Raw genomic sequence first — 19,083 nt, 5'->3', positions numbered from 1 at the left:
CCTACATATACAGAAAAAGAGTGGACTGTGCTTAAAACCGGGCTAGCCAGGAAAGCAACCAATCTAAATGAACACCAGCACCGATGTAAGAGTGGTCAAATATCCGGCCAGAGTTTAGGCAGAAGCTTCTTCATGTCTCCAACCTTCCAAATGACATTTAACCAAGTATTCCTGCAGGCATTTATTTCTGCATGTGTGTGTCTTAAAGGAAATATCCATTAAATGAAAACTTTGGCATGCATTTTTGGCTCAAATGGATAATTAAAAGCCCAAATCTGCTGGTACTTATGCCAGTAATGAGTGTATGTAAACTCTTGACCTGTCTATGACATGAAGGCATGTCAGAACAGTACTTTCAGCTACTCCTCTCCTGTTTACACAGGTAGCGTTACGACAGCTGCTACATTTCAGATCTCGCTTCGAATATTCTGCATATCTTCTAGCTGTTGCTGCACATTTAAAAGACTAATTACTTTTTTGGGATGATTAAACTGTAAACCATAAACTGAATTATTTTCTTTTTAGGAAATCAGTTTTTTCATGTATTAATTTAAAGCTGCAAGTCACCATGTAGTGTTACGTGATTATAGATGGATATTCGAGGTCTGAACTCTATGAGGGAGGAACTGTCTAGTAATCTTTTCATATCTTTGTACAACTGTAGCAGCACAGTCACTGAAGACAGCCACATCACCAGTGTGGATCGCACACAAGCATTGCTACAACATTGTTAGCAGCAGTTATTTTAAAAGTTCTGTAGACCAATCCTGTCCAAGGGTTTTAGATGAACCTGTGAGCCTCTGTGGCCTGATGCAGAACCAGCAGAAGGCTCTTCTGTCCTACATTAGGTGGCAAAGAAATGAACAAATGAAGACAATTTACAAATTGTCCTGCCCATAGACTGCTGGAGATAGGCACCAGCTTCCCCGTGACCCACTATGGAATAAGCGGTAGAAAATGACTGACTGACTGAAGACAATTTACAAAGGTTCTCAGGACATGGACCTTCTACACAGAAAATGACTAAACAAATACAAACAAAGACACTATGCCTTGAACAGAACTTACCGTCAAATGAAAAAGAACCTTTGTCGGATCTCAGGATGGATCGGTTCTACAGGATAACAAGGTGAATACAGCAGCTACTCTTCAAGGACAATGAGTTGCAGCCTGAACTTTAACCTTTAAACAGATAAATAGCTCTATTGGAAGCACCTTGTTGTTGCAAACTATTCATCTCTGGAGTTCTTCAGTAGAACAAACTGGTAACCAAGTGTCAGAAGATCCAATCTGCACTAGGTTCTTTGTTAAGTTGTCTGTTATTTGCTGACTCTGGTTCATTTCTTGATTTTGGCTTTTTTATACCTGAATGATCCGGAGGTAAGTGGTTGAGCACATCTCTGGATCTAGAGCTGTTTAAGTTCAGATCTTTCAAACAGAATCTCCAGGGTCTGTATAAACCCACATCATGCCAGATTGTACTGTTCTGATGTGTGGGGTACCCCAAGATGCCAGTTTGGGTCCAATTCTTTTTTTTAACTACATACACTACTGGTCAAAGGTTTTAGACATACTTTCTCATTTAAAGGCTTTTCTTTGCGTATGACCATTTCTATTCTACGTAGATTCTCACTGGACATCAAAAATGTAAATGAACTCACATGGAATTATGTAACAAATGAAAAGTTGTAAAAGAACTCCAAATATGTTTTATATTTTGGGTTATGTAAAGTAGCCGCCCTTTGCTGTGATGACTGAAATATTAACCTTTGGAGAACCTCTGGGAAGTTCTTTCAAGACTCTGGAAAACAATTTCAGGTGATCACCTCATGAAGCTCATGGAGAGAACGCCAAGGGAGCAAAGCAGCAATCAGAGCAAAGGGCGGCTGTTTTAAAGAATCTAAAACATAAAAACGTTGATTATTATTTCACACTTTTTGTTTACAATATAATGCCATGTTTGTTCATTCACAGTTTCATTGCCTTTGGTGAGAATCTACAATGTAAATAGTCATGAAAATAAAGAGACCCAGTAGGTGAGAAGGTGTATCTAAAATATTTGACCGGCAAGGTATATGCCCTCTTGGACTGATCATTATGGCATTTTTTTATATCTGTTAACTAGGGGTGCACAGATTGCAGTTTTCTGGCTGATCACCGATCTTTAAAAAGCCTGACCTGCCGATTCCGATTTTGACTGATACCGATTTTCTGTATAACTGACACCGTCAGGTGTCATAAGGTCACAACACACCTTCAGTTTTCCACTCTTTTGTTGTCAGCAGTGGGAAGACTTTTGTGCAGACGTGACCTGGTGGGCGGATCTGTCAGTCAGCCCTCGCTCACGGCAGAGAAAAAGGGGACAGTGGGTGATTTTCAGACCTTTGCTGAGGTAGATAAGACTGGTGGATAAGATCACTTTCACATGTGAGTATCAGCCGATCATATATCACCCAAAATTAAGAAAAATGGGGCCAATCGATTGATGCAACCCTACTTCTAACACTTAAGTACATAACACTCAGCTTCAAGGGTTCCGAGTTATCCAAACTGTTGATACATTTTTCCAGACATTGAACATTGGTGTAAAAAGATAAGCCTGAGAAAGTTGTTCATGCTTTTGTCTTGTCTAGATTATTGTAATACACTTTTCACATGTATCAACAAGAGGGCCTTGATCACTATTCTATTAGTTTTTAATTATCTATATTAATAAGCCATTTTTTACTTTTATGCTCTGTCTCCATGAAAACTTATTCACTAACTAAACAAGCAAGAACCATTTCCCTGAAAATGGCCAGATTGAAACAAGCTAAAAAGCAGCAAATATCCAAAGAAACTATTAATCAAAACCACTAAGAGTGGGAAGTCTGTTAACCATTTATCTGATCATTAAATAAAATTTAACATAAATTTAAAAAATAGACTAAAAGAAATCTGAGATTCCGCATCTAACTCAACGTGAAACATAAACTCTTTGCCATCCCACTGTGTAGTTTACCTGTTGAATAACTTACAGTGCAGGTGAGATACAGTCCCTAACAGCCTCTCATTGTTGATGTCTCACCAGTAATTAGGTGCAGAGGAAGCATGTATGTTTTCTACGCTTCTCAGTGTATTTCAGACTAATTAAAACCAAAGGATTTTGATTTGACTGTTTCTTCATGTCAAGCTGTTGCAGCTGAATTGTGGAACAGCACAGATCTGCTTTTTGTGGCTTTAAACCAAATTATTCTTTAAAAAACTGTGGCTAACCCTTCTTTTATTTAGACAAGGTTTAAATCAGAATAAGTTTTCTTTGCTTTCAAGTTTTTTTCCAGAACTCTTCACATTTTACAGGTTTATTTGACCTGCATTTTAAAATGCACTTTCAAACATTTTCATCCGCAACAAAATGTTCATGCATCAAAACTTTACTTGCAGTAGCAGCGTTCCTAATTTCCAGTGCATTTAACAAAGTCAAGCAAACCTGCAGCAACTCCAAACATTCAACACTTAGTTAATGCTCTCATGCTGTCACTCTATTGTTGATGTCATTCACACTGCAGACTTTTCCATGAAACTGCTTTCACTTCCAGTTACAGAGGAACAATACTGCATCAAACTTTGAAAACACTTCAGCTATTTGTAGAACTATTTCCATAGACAGACAAAAAAAGAATATATATATATATATATATATATATATATATATATATATATATATATATATATAAAGTGTCTTGCGAAAGTACTCGGCCCCCTTGAACTGGTCAACCTTTTGCCACATTTCAGGCTTCAAACATAAAGATATAAAATTCAAATTTTTTGTGAAGAATCAACAACAAGTGGGACACAATCGTGAAGTGGAATGAAATTTATTGGATGTGTCAAACTGTGTTTAACAAATGAAAAACTGAAAAGTGGGGAGTTCAATATTATTCGGCCCCCTTGCGTTAATACTTTGTAGCTCCATCCTTTGCTGCAATTACAGCTGCAAGTCACTTGGGGTTTGTCTCTATCAGTTTTCACATCGAGAGACTGAAATTCTTGCCCATTCTTCCTTGCAAAACAGCTGGAGCTCAGTGAGGTTGGATGGAGAGTGTTAGTGAACAGCAGTCTTCAGCTCTTTCCACAGATTCTCGATTGGATTCAGGTCTGGACTTTGACTTGGCCATTACAACACCTGGATACGTTTATTTGTGAACCATTCCATTGTAGATTTGGCTTCATGTTTTGGATCATTGTCTCGTTGGAAGATAAATCTCTGTCCCAGTCTCAGGTCTCTTGCAGACTCCAACAGGTTTTCTTCCAGAATGGTTCTGTATTTGGCCCCATCCATCTTCCCATCAATTTTGACCATCTTCTCTGTCCCTGCTGATGAAAAGCCGGCCCAAACCATGATGCAGCCACCACCATGTTTGACAGTGGGGATGGTGTGTTCAGGGTGATGAACTGTGTTGCTTTTACGCCAAACATATCGTTTTGCATTGTGGCCAAACAGTTGGATTTTGGTTTCAACTGACCAGAGCACCTTTTTCCACATGTTTGGTGTGTCTCCCAGGTGGCTTGTGGCAAACTTTAAACGAGACTTTTTATGGATATCTTTGAGAAATGGTTTTCTTCTTGCCACTCTTCCATAAAGGCCAGATTTGTGCAGTGTACGACTGATTGTTGTCCTATGGACAGACTCTCCCACCTCAGCTGTAGATCTCTGCAGTTCATCCAGAGTGATCACGGGCCTCTTGGCTGCATCTCTTATTAGTCTTCTCCTTGTTCGAGATGAAAGTTTAGAGGGACGGCCGGGTCTTGGTAGATTTGCAGTGGTCTGATACTCCTTCCATTTCAATATGATTGCTTGCACAGTGCTCCTTGGGATGTTTAAAGCTTGGGAAATCTTTTTGTATCCAAATCCGGCTTTAAACGTCTCCACAACAGTATCTCAGACCTGCCTGGTGTGTTCCTTGGTCTTCATGATGCTCTCTGCGCTTTGAACAAAACCCTGAGACTATCACAGAGCAGGTGCATTTATACGGAGACTTGATTACACACAGGTGGATTCTATTTATCATCATCAGTCATTTGGGACAACATTGGATCATTCAGAGATCCTCACTGAACTTCTGGAGTGAGTTTGCTGCACTGACAGTAAAGGGGCCGAATAATATTGCACGCCCCACTTTTCAGTTTTTTATGTGGTGCAGAAAACGTCTCCAGGCATCTGTGACTTCCTGGGGTTCTGCTGCACAGACAATATTCCTCAGGAATCTTCTGGTGTACCTGAGGAAACTTGTTGGTTTCCTCAGGTACACCGGGTTTTACTGACTGGTCTGATTGAGGATGATTTTAATTGGATGGGACTAGATTATTTAGATTGAACATGACGGTTCTGAATAAAAGACTTGATTGAATGAAACTTTGAATCGGACCAGTTAGTTTTTAAACAGTTCCAGCCAGGTTTTTTAATGTCAGAACTGTTTGGAACAAAATGGGTGTTAACAGATTGATCGACAGATTATTTGATGCTTGAAAGGATGGTCAGAAAGATTTTTCAATAGATAAATAGATGGATGGACAGATAGAAAGACACATGAATGAATACAAGGATAGACAGATGGATGGATAAAGGACGGAAAGATGGATGATAAATGGACCAACAGACAAATAGATGGACAGAGCAAAGCATGTATGGATGGACAAACCAATGGATGAAAAGTTGGTTGGATGGATGGATGGATGGATGGATGGATGTTCAAAGGAACAGGACAAGAAATCCATTCTGGAAACACAAACATTTTTCCATACTCTATTTTCTATTTCTACCCTTGTCCAGACCTGGAAAATATGGAATCATGGAAATCATGTTTTTGTTTTCCTAAATCACCTCCAGGTTTAGTCAGGACTAATAAACCACAAGGAAGTTGATTCATTTTCCTGATGTGATCTGATACTGTGAGATGGTTTATGATCTCCTCTGTCAGTGAGATCTCTTCACTATTAATTTTACCATAAATAACAACGACCTTTCACCTCTGGTCCTAGCCCTTTCGGCTCTCACCTGAAGGATGTCCTGGATCTGGCCCAGCTGCTGCCTCAGCACCTGCTTCTGGTGGAAGCTGAAGGCCGGATGGTTGGAGGCCATGGTGAACAGCAGCAGGAACTGCTCCTCCGTCCTGCCGTCGTTCAGCGCCAACCCATAGTTATTGATCACCGTGTCGATGTGGGTCAGGGTGCGGTAAAGTACCCCCGCGGCCTCCCGGTTATCCGTGCCCAGCAGAGCCAGGGAGACTAGTAATTTGCTGCGAACCACCTCGTCCGTGACGTTGGTGAGGCCCGAGAGGTCTGCGGGGTTGTTGGCTTTGATCTCCGCATCCCGCAGGGAATGGTAGTCCTTGCGGGCCAAGTCCTCCAGGCAGGACCCGAGGAACCGGAGCTCGATGGGGACGCAGAGGTCCAACAGGCCGTAGAGGAACTCCGCTCTCTGAGCGGAGGTGAGGGTGGAGAACCAGCGGTACACCCCCTCTCTCTGGACGCAGCTCCGGCTCTCCACCATCCTCACACCTGGAATCACCTGGATCAGTAAAACCTGTCGACGCTCACATCAAAGGGAGCGCGCGCCCGCGTCGCTCCGGAACTTTTAAACTTTCTCCGAACTCCTCCAGGTCAGTGTTTGTTCCCACAGCAGGAAACGAAAGAAGAACAAACGTTTCTTTTGTTTACGGACTTCAACTAGAGTAATTCCCGGAGGGTCGGCTCTCCTGAAGCCTGGTCGCCGGACTGGTTTCGGTTCAGGAGTCTCTTCGCCGTGCCCCCCTCCGCCGCTCGGACTTCACACCTCCTCACACTGTTGTTGCAGAAAGACCACCAAGTTTTAAACACTCCATCTCACTCAAGGAGACGCCGAACCGTGCAGAGACTTCGGGGTCGAGCGTCCTCATGGTCCCAGCTTAAAAACAAACCCGGAGCAGCGAGGGGCTACAGCCCGCTGCAGCTGGGAATGGCATGTGAACATTTTAGAGAGATTACCTAATCAGACACTGCTGTGCACAAAAGTCTCACCGTTAAAGGTTCATTTTCTGTCCACAAACTGGAGGCTTAATCCTGCCCTAATCCTGCTATGACTACAGAAAGAGAGAAAAAAACAGCTGTGGAGAACATTATCCCAGATCTGGCAACAGGTCAGACCCACCGAGAGGTATGATCTCCCCTGATTGGCTGGAGCGTCCGTCTTTAATGAAGTCCTGTATCGTGATTGGTGCAGAGGGATTTCCGCTATTCTGTTATTACACATTTCTCCTCATGGCCCTCGGAAGTACCTCATGAGTTATTGGATCTTTATAAAAACTGGTTATATTTGCATTTTGCAGCTAACATATCATTACAAATCTTATTTGTCTGACAGATTCCAGTTTGTTCATGTAAATGATAAATCATCTTCAAACTCCAGGGTTAATTGTGGAGTACCACAGGGTTCAGTACTTGGGCCAATTCTCTTTACAATAGGTAAAATTATCAGGCAGCATAGGATAAATTTTCACTGTTACGCTGATGATACTCACTCAACTCCAGTTAGATAGACTACAAGCATGTCTTGAAGACATAAAAACTTGAATGACTTTAAATTTTCTGCTTCTAAATTCAGACAAGATAGAAGTAGTCGTCTTTGGACCGGAGTCTTTAAAAAAGAAACTGCTTAGTCAATCACTTAACCTGGATGGCATTAAATAGACCTCTGATAATAAAGTAAAAAACCTTGATGTTATTTTTGACCAGGACATGTCATTTAAATCCCATATTAAACAGGTTTCTAGGATTTCCTTCTTTCATCTCCAGAACATTGCCAAAATTAGAAATATCCTATCCAGGAGTGACGCTGAAAAACTAGTCCATGCATTTGTTACTTCAAGGCTGGACTATTGTAATTCTTTCCTATCAGGATGTCCACAAAATGCAGTTAAAAGCCTTAAGCTGATCCAAAATGCTGCAGCAAGAGTTCTGATGAAAATTAAAAAGAGATATCATATTTCTCCTATTTTAGCTTCCCTTCTTTGGCTCCCTGTTAAATCCAGAATATAATTTAAAATCCTCCTCCTCACATATAAAGCCCTTAATGATCTAGCTCCATCATACATCAGAGATCTGATTGTTCCATATGTTCCTAACAGAGCACTTCGTTCTCAGACTGCAGGTTTACTGGTGGTTCCTAGAAGTAGAATGGGAGGCAGATCCTTTAGTTATCAGGCTCCTCTCCTGTGGAACCAGCTCCCAGTTTTAGTCCGTGAGGCAGACACCCTGTCTACTTTTAAGGCTAGGCTTAAAACTTTCCTTTTTGATAAAGCTTATAGTTAGAGTGGCTTAGGTTATCCTGAGCTATCTCTGTAGTTATGCTGCTATAGGCTTAGGCTGCTGGAGGACATAATAACCACTTTCACCCTCTTCGCTACATTCTCACACTACTCTCCAATTTTGCATTATTTGCTGTTATTTCCGCTTTTATCTTTATGTTATCTCTCTTTTCTCTTCCTAGAAGCTACACCTGGCCTGACTCTGTGTCTACCTGTGACACCTTTCTGGAGAGGGGCATTGTCCAAGCTTCTGCTGGCAACAACTTAATGCTCACCTTCTACAGATGATCCACATGGCCCTGTCTTTCAGTGTTTAACCCTTTCTGTCTCCTAGACATGGCTACTGACTGAGCTTCTACTGTGACTAACTCTATGTGCTCTCTTTCAGACTCTAACCTTGAAAACTGGCTCAGAGTTTATCTGTTCTTTCTTTCAAGATGAAACGACTAAAGGAGCTAAATCCATTAACATTTACTTTTCCTTTCCATAGAAAGTACTCCTGGATCAGTGCTTCTTTGTTCTCTTTGTGTCTCTGCTCTGTTCTCTCAAACCCCCAGTCGGTCGTGGCAGATGGCCGCTCACACTGAGCCTGGTTTTGGTTCTGCTGGAGGTTTCTTCCTGTTAAAAGGGAGTTTTTCCTCTCCACTGTCGCTACATGCATGCTCAGTATGAGGGATTGCTGCAAAGTCAACGCCAGTGACTGTCCACTGTCTCTACATGCTCATCCAGGAGGAGTGAATGCTGCAAGTCACTGACTGGATGCAATCTGCTGGGTTTCCTTAGATAGAAAAACTTTTTATCCAATTTGAATAAATAACTTAATCTGACTGCACTGTTCAATGGTTAGGATTAATTGGAATGTATGTTCTTGACTTTTGTGAAGTGCCTTGAGACAACATGTGTTGTGAATTGGTGCTATATAAATAAACTGAATTGAATTGAATCATTAAGTTGTAAATGCTAATTACCTGGTTAGTTTAAACAGAAATGTAAACTAAATAGGGATTTTTCTTCATATGAAGAACCTTTGATAAATAAAATGAAATTACTTGTTAGTGAGAAGGTAACATAATCCGATAATCTGCAGGGTCCACTAATGTCTCCATACCCTCCTACTCTTTACCTAACATCTCCACACTCAGTAGCCACTTTATTAGATACACCAAGATGGACCTCTTTCAAACTGCACTTATGTGTTGCATGGATTCAACAAGGTATATGAAAGATTCATCTGAGATGTTGGTCCATGTTGACATGATTGCTTCACACAGTTTATCCAGATTGTTCAATTTCACATCCATGATGAAGGTGTCCTGTAAAATCACATCCAAAAGATGCTTTGGTGGATTTGAGAGCCAGTTTGGGATTATTTAAGCTTTGTAACCTTGTTCTGCTAAAAGTTAAACATGGGTACATTTTGCTCATCAGGGATGGACGTGGGTAGGCTCTGATGTTTAAACAATGATCAGTTTGTACTCGGGGCCCTAAAACATACCTCCTACACCATTACACAACAGCAACCTGAACCTTTCATACAAGGCATGATAGTTCCATACTTTCATATTGCTTACCCTAAATACTGACATCTTAATGTTGTAGCTGAAACTGAGACTCATCAGACCAGGGAAGGTTTTTTTATTGTGTAGTTTTGGTCAGAGTGTGCGAACTGTGGCCTTATATTTTTTTTAGATTTTTTACATCATTTCAAACCAGTCTCCCCATTCTCCTTGGATTTCTGACATCGACAAGGTATTTTCATTCCAGCAACCTCCACTCACTGGATATTTGTTTCCAACATTTTCTGTAACACCAGACATGTTTGGTAAAAATTAATTCAGCATTCTAGGGAAGGAATCTTGTACCAACTGTGAAGCACAGAGCTGGACGTATCGTGGTTTGGGGATGTTTTGCTGCAGCAGGACCTGGCCACTTCACTCTCATAGAATCCACCATGAATTCTGCCTTTTATCAGAGGGTGCTTGAGAAAATTTTAGACCATCTGAAATAAATCACCTGAATAAAAATGGAAGCTGAAGCAGTACTGGGGTTTTGGAGTTTACCTTTAATTATCCATCCATCTATCCATTCATTCATCATTCATTCATTCATTCATTCATCCATCCATCCATCCATTCATTCATCCATCCATCCATCCATCCATCCATCCATCCATCTATCCATCCATCCATCCATCCATCCGGGATCAGATTGCTGAGATAACAGGTTCAGGAAGGAGCCCGAGGCATCCCTCTTCCCAGGATTATTCTAAAGATGCACCAGGGTCCAAGGCACTGGTTTGCTAAAAACAAGAAGAGATTAAACTGAGACAGATGGTCCCCTGTGGTGACTCTTAAATGAAGCAGCTGAGAGAAAAATAGGACCTGGAAGACCAATTCTACAGATAGTTTGTACGACAATCCTAATCAAAATCAGGGTGTTATGTAAAGCATGCATTTCTCAAACACTGACAACTGATCTGGCTTGTACCTGGTTTCTGTTAGTACTTTACACGTTTTACACAGGAAGCAGACATACATATAATTAAAACGTTAATGAAGCAAAAAGTTTTACTTTTAAACGTAAAACTAGTCAATATATGAAAAATAACATAGATAGTGGCATGTTGCAGTTTACAGCCAGACGATGGCGCCAGATGTCTAAGTAAAAATCTAATCATAGCACACCTGTTGCTAAAAGAGGCTTTGCATTCTCAGAAAAAAACGTCATCCTTGTGTTTTCCTTATCTTCTTCATCAGTTCTTCATCTTCTGTCTACCCCCTCATTAAACACGCCACGCCCAACAACGCTAACCCCGCCCCATTTCTTGACGAAGAAAACTCAGTTACGGTTGCTAAGGCAACCACATATCCTTCCCAGCCGGGCGCACTCCCTCATTGCATCAGGGATCAAATTATTAAAAAAGAAACACAGTAGGCAAAAAGTTTTCTTTCAAACACTTTCATTATTTTCTCCACACAACTGAAAAACAAAAACAGAGTATTTCCCAGAAAGAAAGAAAGAAAGAAAGAAAGATTTAAACCTATAGAAAGAGCTTGACATGCTGTAGCATGCTGCAGACTAAAACGGTGGCGCAGGGCATCGTCACCAGGCTGACGGCATACAGCAAAGCCTCGGAAATGTTTCCCGGGATTCGGAATAAAATAAAAATCTATTGTTCTGCCTATCAGGCTGCAGGCACATCCGACTCCGCTGATGTTGTAATAAGTTGAAGAAAAAACAGAAATGTACCTACAGTCTAGTTTCTGCTCCAATCCGAAGTTAACGAAATGCTGTCGGACTATTAAAAATAATGAAAAAGAAAACAATAACCATCAAAATCCTCTCAGCCTTCCTGGAAGTTGTTACTGATGGTATTGAACATGATGTGGTAGAAGAATGGGAACAAATGCAGCTAAATGAAGAACAGATGCTGTTGATATTTTTGCAGTGAGGAACAGAAATAGATAGTAGTATTTTAACAGTATTGGCATTAAATTAATTTGTGTTAAGTCCTGAGTCCAGACCGGACCAACACTTGCTCCTATAAGACAATGTCGCAATGCCTGCATATAAAGATTCAAAACGCAGAGAAAACATGTAAATTGGTACGGATGCAGACTTCTGACGGGTGTGTAAAATTATGTGATTTGCAAGGAGCTTCAATGACTAGAGCGACATCAGAGAGCATTATTGGTGACAACATGAGTGAAGCAACTGTGTTACTGGCAGCTGCAGAAGCATCCAACAGTCCTCCAGAACACTGGAGATGGTCTCATAGATACCAGCACTTAGTGGTGCTCTTTAGGGGTCACAGTTTGGGTTTGGTTAAGGTTATTACACGATGAAACCCCTGGTTTAATGGAAACCCATAATGTGACCCCCTCTGTCAAGTATGAAATGCTAGTTGGTGGTCTGCTGGTGTTCACAGTTGGACAGACGTGCAGCTACCTGCAACACCATCGTTCCACTTGTGATGCCACCACTTCTGTGCTCTGCTGTCATCACTGGCCTGTGTGTAGACTAAATTATAACAAAACTCTCCTCTTAGGTGCTTAGCAGGGTCTCAGCTTCATCTGTTGTTGTTAGAGAGTGTTAACTGGTTGTCTCAGAAACAAGTAGACACTCCTTTCAAACTCAACACATGTCCTTCTGAAGCTTTGCTTTCAAGATGAACCAAAAACAAAGATGATACAGTGCATTATTGTCTTTTAATCGTTTGGTAGTTTTAAGTCTTCCAAACCAGTTTAGTTGTTTAAAGTTCAAACAGTAGTTTGCAGAAGTATTCATACCACTTCATTGTATTTTATGAGGACTTTATGTGATAGACCAATACAAAGTTGTGAAGTTAAAGAAAAATGATACATAATGCTTAAAACTTTTAAAAATAAAACCTAATAAATGCATTTTTATTTAGACCCACCGAGTCTATACTTTGTAGAACCACCTTTCAAGTCTTGTGGGTTATGTCTCCACCAGCTTTGCACACGTAGAGACCGAGATCTTGACCACCTCTTTGTTACAAACCAGCTCAAGCTCAGTCCGATTCAACGCAGCGTGTCTGTGAACCTCAGTTTTGAAGTTTTGCCACATTTTTAAAATGATTCAGGTCTGGACTTTGACTGGGTCATCTTAAGACATGAAGATGCTTTGATTTATTTCTGGCTGTAAGTTTGAGTTCTGTGCTGGATGATAAATCTCTGCCCAGTCTCAGGTCTTTAGAAGTATCTTTTTCCAGGCAGCATGATGCTGCCACCACCATGTTTTGGAAGGGAGATTGTGTGTTCAGGGCGGTGTGCAGTTAGTTTTCCACCACACTGGCAAACTGAATGGGACTTCCTTCAACAATGGCATTAGACACCTTCCATGAAGACCAAATTTATGAAGTGCACAACTAACAGTTTTCGTTTCGACAGATTCTCCCACCTAAGTTTTGGATCTCTGCGGGTCCTTGGCTGCTTCTCACATTATTGCTCTCCTTGCTCAGTTTAGATGGACATCCATGTCTTTGTGAGTCTGCAGTTGGTCCATCCTCTCTTCATGTTCAGATGATAGATTGAACAGAGCACTATTAGATGTTTAAAGCTTAGGACATTGTTTTAAATCATAAACTTTCTTTAAACCTCTACACAACTTTCTCCCTGAGTTGTCTGCTGTTGGTCTTGGTCTTCATGTTGCTGTTTGTTCTCCAATGTTCCCAAACAAACCTCTGAGGCCAGAAACAGAACACCTGGATTTATTTTCAGATTAAATTCCATAGTTTTGGATTCTATTTAGTTATCAGGGAAGATCTGAAGATAGTTGGCTACACTGGATTTTATCTAGGGATGTCAGAGTAAAGGGGAGTTCAACACATGCATGACATACCTTTCAGACTTTCACAGTATCTGTAAAAACAAATTGAAAACCATGTATTATTTTCCTTCCACTTTATGTGTATGGGTTTCTATGTGTTGGTCTACCACATGAAATCCTAATAAAACGTATTTAAGTTTCTGGTTGTAATTTGACAAAATGTGGAAAACTCACTCAAAATACTTTTGCAGGGCACTGTGGATGGCTGATCCGAGGCAGTATTTCCTCTAAGCTAAACTTTGCAAAGAAGCTTTCATCTCAAATGTATAACTCAAAGGGATCTCCGTCCTCTGACTGCTGTGTTTGTAGGTGAAGAACATACCTGGTAGCTTGTACTTGTGGGTTGATGTGACTACAGTGGCTTCATCCCCACGACATGCTTTGATAAAATTCATCAGCAGCATGAGAAGCAACTATTCTACTTGGAGAACATGCACACACACGTCACGGTTTGGTACAAATACACATCTGCACACATGCTGCGTGGGCTTGTCTGCTCCCACACACACTCACTGTCAGATTCACGATGACATGAAGAATGAGCATGTGTGGAGGTGGAACACAGTCCTCTGGTCCCGAGCTCAAACCCACAGCCCCAACCATCAGTAACAGCAGCCGGGCAGGCGGAGAAAGTAAAAGGCAGGAGGTTTGGGGGGGCGTCAAAATAAACAATACAACCATCAACGTATTGCACATGAGAAGAAAAAATGTCGATAAATAAATCTGAAGTTACAAACCTGTTGAAAACTATGATTTGACAATGAAAAAATCCATCAGTCCTGTCTGCACATGCACTGGCCTGAAGAGTCAGACCAGTGTGGCCCGCGTGGGTCTGTTAGAACTCACACACGTCCAATTTCTGGACTACCTTAACTCCCTGCAACCAGGATCCTTCCTGGACCAACCTGCTGTCCTATTCTTTGGAATCAGCTCTTCCTCCACCCTGACTGGACCCGGCTCGGCCCGGGATCCCCTGTCTTCGGCCCGGCTGAGCTCTCCTTGGTCCAGGTCTTCTGTTAGCCAGGACACGGAGGGGCAGCAGATTTGCTGTAATACTCTTATTATTTTGTAGTGTTTCTAGCATAGGTAGGTTGACTCTGAAAGCATTGCTGTCTTTAAATAAAAAAGTGGATAAACAAAATAGCCACTCCAATGTTGAGCAGAATCACCATGACAACCAGGATGGAGCTGTAGGCCTGCGTGGGAGAGAGAAAAGAGAGAGGAGAAGGTGTCAGTATTAAGGACACGCATAGGCAAAGCTCACACACTTAAAGGCTGTTTTCATTTGAGGTCAGCGGTTTGCATTCACTCAACATCGGCATGAATGCCATATTCATTTCATGTTTTTTGTGTTTTGTTTGAACCGTTCTTTTTTCAGGGTGGAATAAATATACAATATACAACTATAAGGATTTTTAAGAGCTAGAACTGGGTGAGCAAATTGTACTTTTTGTGAATTTTGTCTAATCAGGATCAAAATCCCAAATACATACACCCCCTCTAATGTTCGCCTAAATGTCTCACATCAAGTGGTCCCTTGACCATGCACTTTCTGTAGCCATCAACCAGCTTCTGGCATCATTCTGGCTGGGTTGGTTGGTTTCCTTCACAGACCCAACTTTTAATCACAGACCAGAATTTTTAATCAGGCTTGAAGCAGAGCAATGGGTTGAGAAGCAAATAGTTAGAATTGTTTGAATGTGATTTATTTCAATACAGTAAGATCCAAACAGCCCATGCAATACTGATGGAGTTCACATGCATTAAAGTAATAAAAAGGTGTTAAAAAAATCTTTATGTTTGTTGTATCATCTTAAAGCTTTAACTTTCACCAAACCGGGAAACAAAGATGGTGCATTTTGCATATTAAGATAAACACTGGCCTGTACTAAAGAGGATGTCTTATGAATATATATCTTAGCAGATGCTTGTTGACAGCCTGGGTCATTGGGGTGAAGGCCATACGACCCGGGCTGTCTTTCCAACCACCTGTTTACTTTGGGTAAATATGAACATAGGAGTCCAGTACGCTCATTTAGTTTACCACTGTGGTCCTTATCCAGAATTACATTTCCAGACTCTTTTAAATACATGTTGGTCTTAATAACGGATTTGTCTGCAGAAGACCTGTTGTGTTAATTAAGCCTGAAATAATTTTAACGATGGCTGCCGAGGGAGGTGGGAAATGGGACTCGGTGCAGCACTGTGCATGGTTGGGGAGCTGCATCAGGGCAACACTGCTGCAGAAGAATCTGCCCCATCCTGCGTGGCTGCTGACGAGGTTTCTGCTGCTCACGATGGTGTTAGGCTTATCACAGATATGTGTCAGAGATGATCATCAGAGCATAGCCTGGCATACAGAGACACACAGGCGAAAAACAACAATGCACACACACATACACTCAGACCTAAGGGCAATTTAGAGAGACCAATTGACCTAACAGTCGTGAATTTAGACTGTGGGAGGAAGTCGCAGCTTCATCACTTTGCATCAAAACAGCATTATATGGAAGAAACTGCTGCTGAGAATATTGCAACTAAAAGAAAACCTTTCTGGACCATCAAGGAGTTCAAGCGAAGAGGTTCTGTGGTTGACAAAAAGGCTTCATGTTGCCACCGGTTCAGAGCTTGCTCAATATTGGCAGGAGATTTTTGTGAGTGTACAGGTCCTTCTCAAAATATTAGCATATTGTGATAAAGTTCATTATTTTCCATAATGTCATGATGAAAATTTAACATTCATATATATTAGATTTATTGCACACTAACTGAAATATTTCAGGTCTTTTATTGTCTTAATACGGATGATTTTGGCATACAGCTCATGAAAACCTAAAATTCCTATCTCACAAAATTAGCATATTTCATCCGACCAATAATAGAAAAGTGTTTTTAATACAAAAAACGTCAACCTTCAAATAATCATGTACAGTTATGCACTCAATACTTGGTCGGGAATCCTTTTGCAGAAATGACTGCTTCAATGCGGCGTGGCATGGAGGCAATCAGCCTGTGGCACTGCTGAGGTCTTGTGGAGGCCCAGGATGCTTCGAGAGCGGCCTTTAGCTCATCCAGAGTGTTGGGTCTTGAGTCTCTCAACGTTCTCTTCACAATATCCCACAGATTCTCTATGGGGTTCAGGTCAGGAGAGTTGGCAGGCCAATTGAGTACAGTGATACCATGGTCAGTAAACCATTTACCAGTGGTTTTGGCACTGTGAGCAGGTGCCAGGTCGTGCTGAAAAATGAAATCTTCATCTCCATAAAGCTTTTCAGCAGATGGAAGCATGAAGTGCTCCAAAATCTCCTGATAGCTAGCTGCATTGACCCTGCCCTTGATAAAACACAGTGGACCAACACCAGCAGCTGACACGGCACCCCAGACCATCACTGACTGTGGATACTTGACACTGGACTTATGGCATTTTGGCATTTCCTTCTCCCCAGTCTTCCTCCAGACTCTGGCACCTTGATTTCCGAATGACATGCAGAATTTGCTTTCATCCAAAAAAAGTACTTTGGACCACTGAGCAACAGTCCAGTGCTGCTTCTCTGTAGCCCAGGTCAGGCGCTTCTGCCGCTGTTTCTGGTTGAAAAGTGGCTTGACCTGGGGAATGCAGCACCTGTAGCCCATTTCCTGCACACGCCTGTGCACGGTGGCTCTGGATGTTTCTACTCCAGACTCAGTCCACTGCTTCCGCAGGTCCCCCAAGGTCTGGAATCGGCCCTTCTCCACAATCTTCCTCATTGTCTGGTCACCTCTTCTCGTTGTGCAGCGTTTTCTGCCACACTTATAATTTCCCACAGACTTCCCACTGAGGTGCCTTGATACAGCACTCTGGGAACAGCCTATTCGTTCAGAAATTTTTCTGTGTCTTACCCTCTTGCTTGAGGGTGTCAATAGTGGCCTTCTGGACAGCAGTCAGGTCGGCAGTCTTACCCATGATTGGGGTTTTGAGTGATGAACCAGGCTGGGAGTTTTAAAGGCCTCAGGAATCTTTTGCAGGTGTTTAGAGTTAACTCGTTGATTCAGATGATTAGGTTCATAGCTCGTTTAGAGACCCTTTTAATGATATGCTAATTTTGTGAGATAGGAATTTTGGGTTTTTATGAGCTGTATGCCAAAATCATCCGTATTAAGACAATAAAAGACCTGAAATATTTCAGTTAGTGTGCAATGAATCTAAAATATATGAATGTTAAATTTTCATCATGACATTATGGAAAATAATGAACTTTATCACAATATGCTAATATTTTGAGAAGGACCTGTATCTGTGGGCAGAGTAAGAACAAAAAGTCTGTGGATTTAAATACTACTGAGGCTTTAACTGGAACTGTTTTCTTCGGTCAAATGAGAAAAAGATTATAATTGCAATAAAAGATTATCTTATTTTAATGTCCATCCAGCCATCCATTGTCTGTACCCACTTATCCTTGCCACCGGGGGCTGATGCCTATCCTCAGTGGTTATTGAGCAAGATAGGGGGTGCACCCTGGACAGGTCACCAGTCCATCACAGGGCATTATTATTATTATTATTATTATTATTATTATTAGTAGTAGTAGTAGTAGTAGTGATAGCGGTAGTACTAGTAGTAATACTGATGATTTTGCTTGAACTAAATAAATATAGATAGCATCAGAAGAGAGACAACCTTGGATCAAAAAAGAAAAGAAAGATATGATAACATGAGAAAAGACAAAATAAGATGGGATGAGAAAAGATGAGAAAAATATAAACAGAATCATTAAAGATAGATTAGAAAGGAGAATAGATGATGGATATTAATAAAAGAAAAAAATAAAATCAAATGAAAATAAAATAAATTAAATATAATCAGATAATTTATGAATAAATACGATGAAAAACAAAATTAAAGAAGATAATATAAGATAAATAAAGATGATAAAGATGACAAGAAAAGATGAAGAAAAGGAAACTTGATAAAATAAGAAAATACAAAATAAGGTTAGAGATGAAACAGACAAACAATAAAAAGATAATATCTGAAAAGATATTTGCCATCTTGTCTCATAATGTCTCATAATCTCTCAAGATGTCAAAGTAGAAAATAAATGACAAAATCTAAAATAAGGTGAGATAAAAAAAATACGATTTGAAATACCAATGAAATATAATAATAAATGACAATAACAAAAAACAATAAGATGAACTGAGAAAATAGAAAAGAACAAATACTAAATTAGCTGCAAGATTTACAATCAATTAACATAAATAAACTGTTGAAATCTATCATTCTGTGGGAAATGAATCTACATATTAAATGACTTTGACCTCTTAATGAACTTACAAAACTGAGCTGAAACCAGGTATTTATATACACATCCTTTTATTGTTTTAGGTTAATTTTGTTTGCTAAATGCCAGAAATATGAGACATTGTT

At 40.7% G+C, this 19,083-nt stretch overlaps 2 protein-coding genes across 2 annotated transcripts in view; both read right to left on the bottom strand.

Moving 5' to 3' along the window:
• zcchc14 (zinc finger, CCHC domain containing 14) overlaps positions 1–7,402 on the bottom strand; it is a 41,200-nt gene extending 33,798 nt beyond the window's left edge. The window contains exon 1 of the mRNA XM_047388451.1: positions 6,038–7,402. Coding sequence (XP_047244407.1) covers positions 6,038–6,532 — 495 coding nt within the window. The 5' untranslated portion in view covers positions 6,533–7,402. The remainder of the gene's footprint in view (positions 1–6,037) is intronic.
• A 3,864-nt stretch (positions 7,403–11,266) lies between these two features.
• The window catches only part of jph3b (junctophilin 3b), a 73,759-nt gene continuing 65,942 nt past the window's right edge, over positions 11,267–19,083 (bottom strand). The window contains exon 6 of the mRNA XM_047353715.1: positions 11,267–14,872. Within this exon, the coding sequence (XP_047209671.1) occupies positions 14,792–14,872 (81 nt within the window). The 3' untranslated portion in view covers positions 11,267–14,791. The remainder of the gene's footprint in view (positions 14,873–19,083) is intronic.

This window comes from Girardinichthys multiradiatus, chromosome 2 (genome assembly GCF_021462225.1).
Source record: "Girardinichthys multiradiatus isolate DD_20200921_A chromosome 2, DD_fGirMul_XY1, whole genome shotgun sequence".
NCBI lineage: Eukaryota > Metazoa > Chordata > Actinopteri > Cyprinodontiformes > Goodeidae > Girardinichthys > Girardinichthys multiradiatus.
The sequence above is the reverse complement of the archived record's forward strand: the minus strand, read 5'-3'. Positions and strand labels throughout refer to the sequence as shown.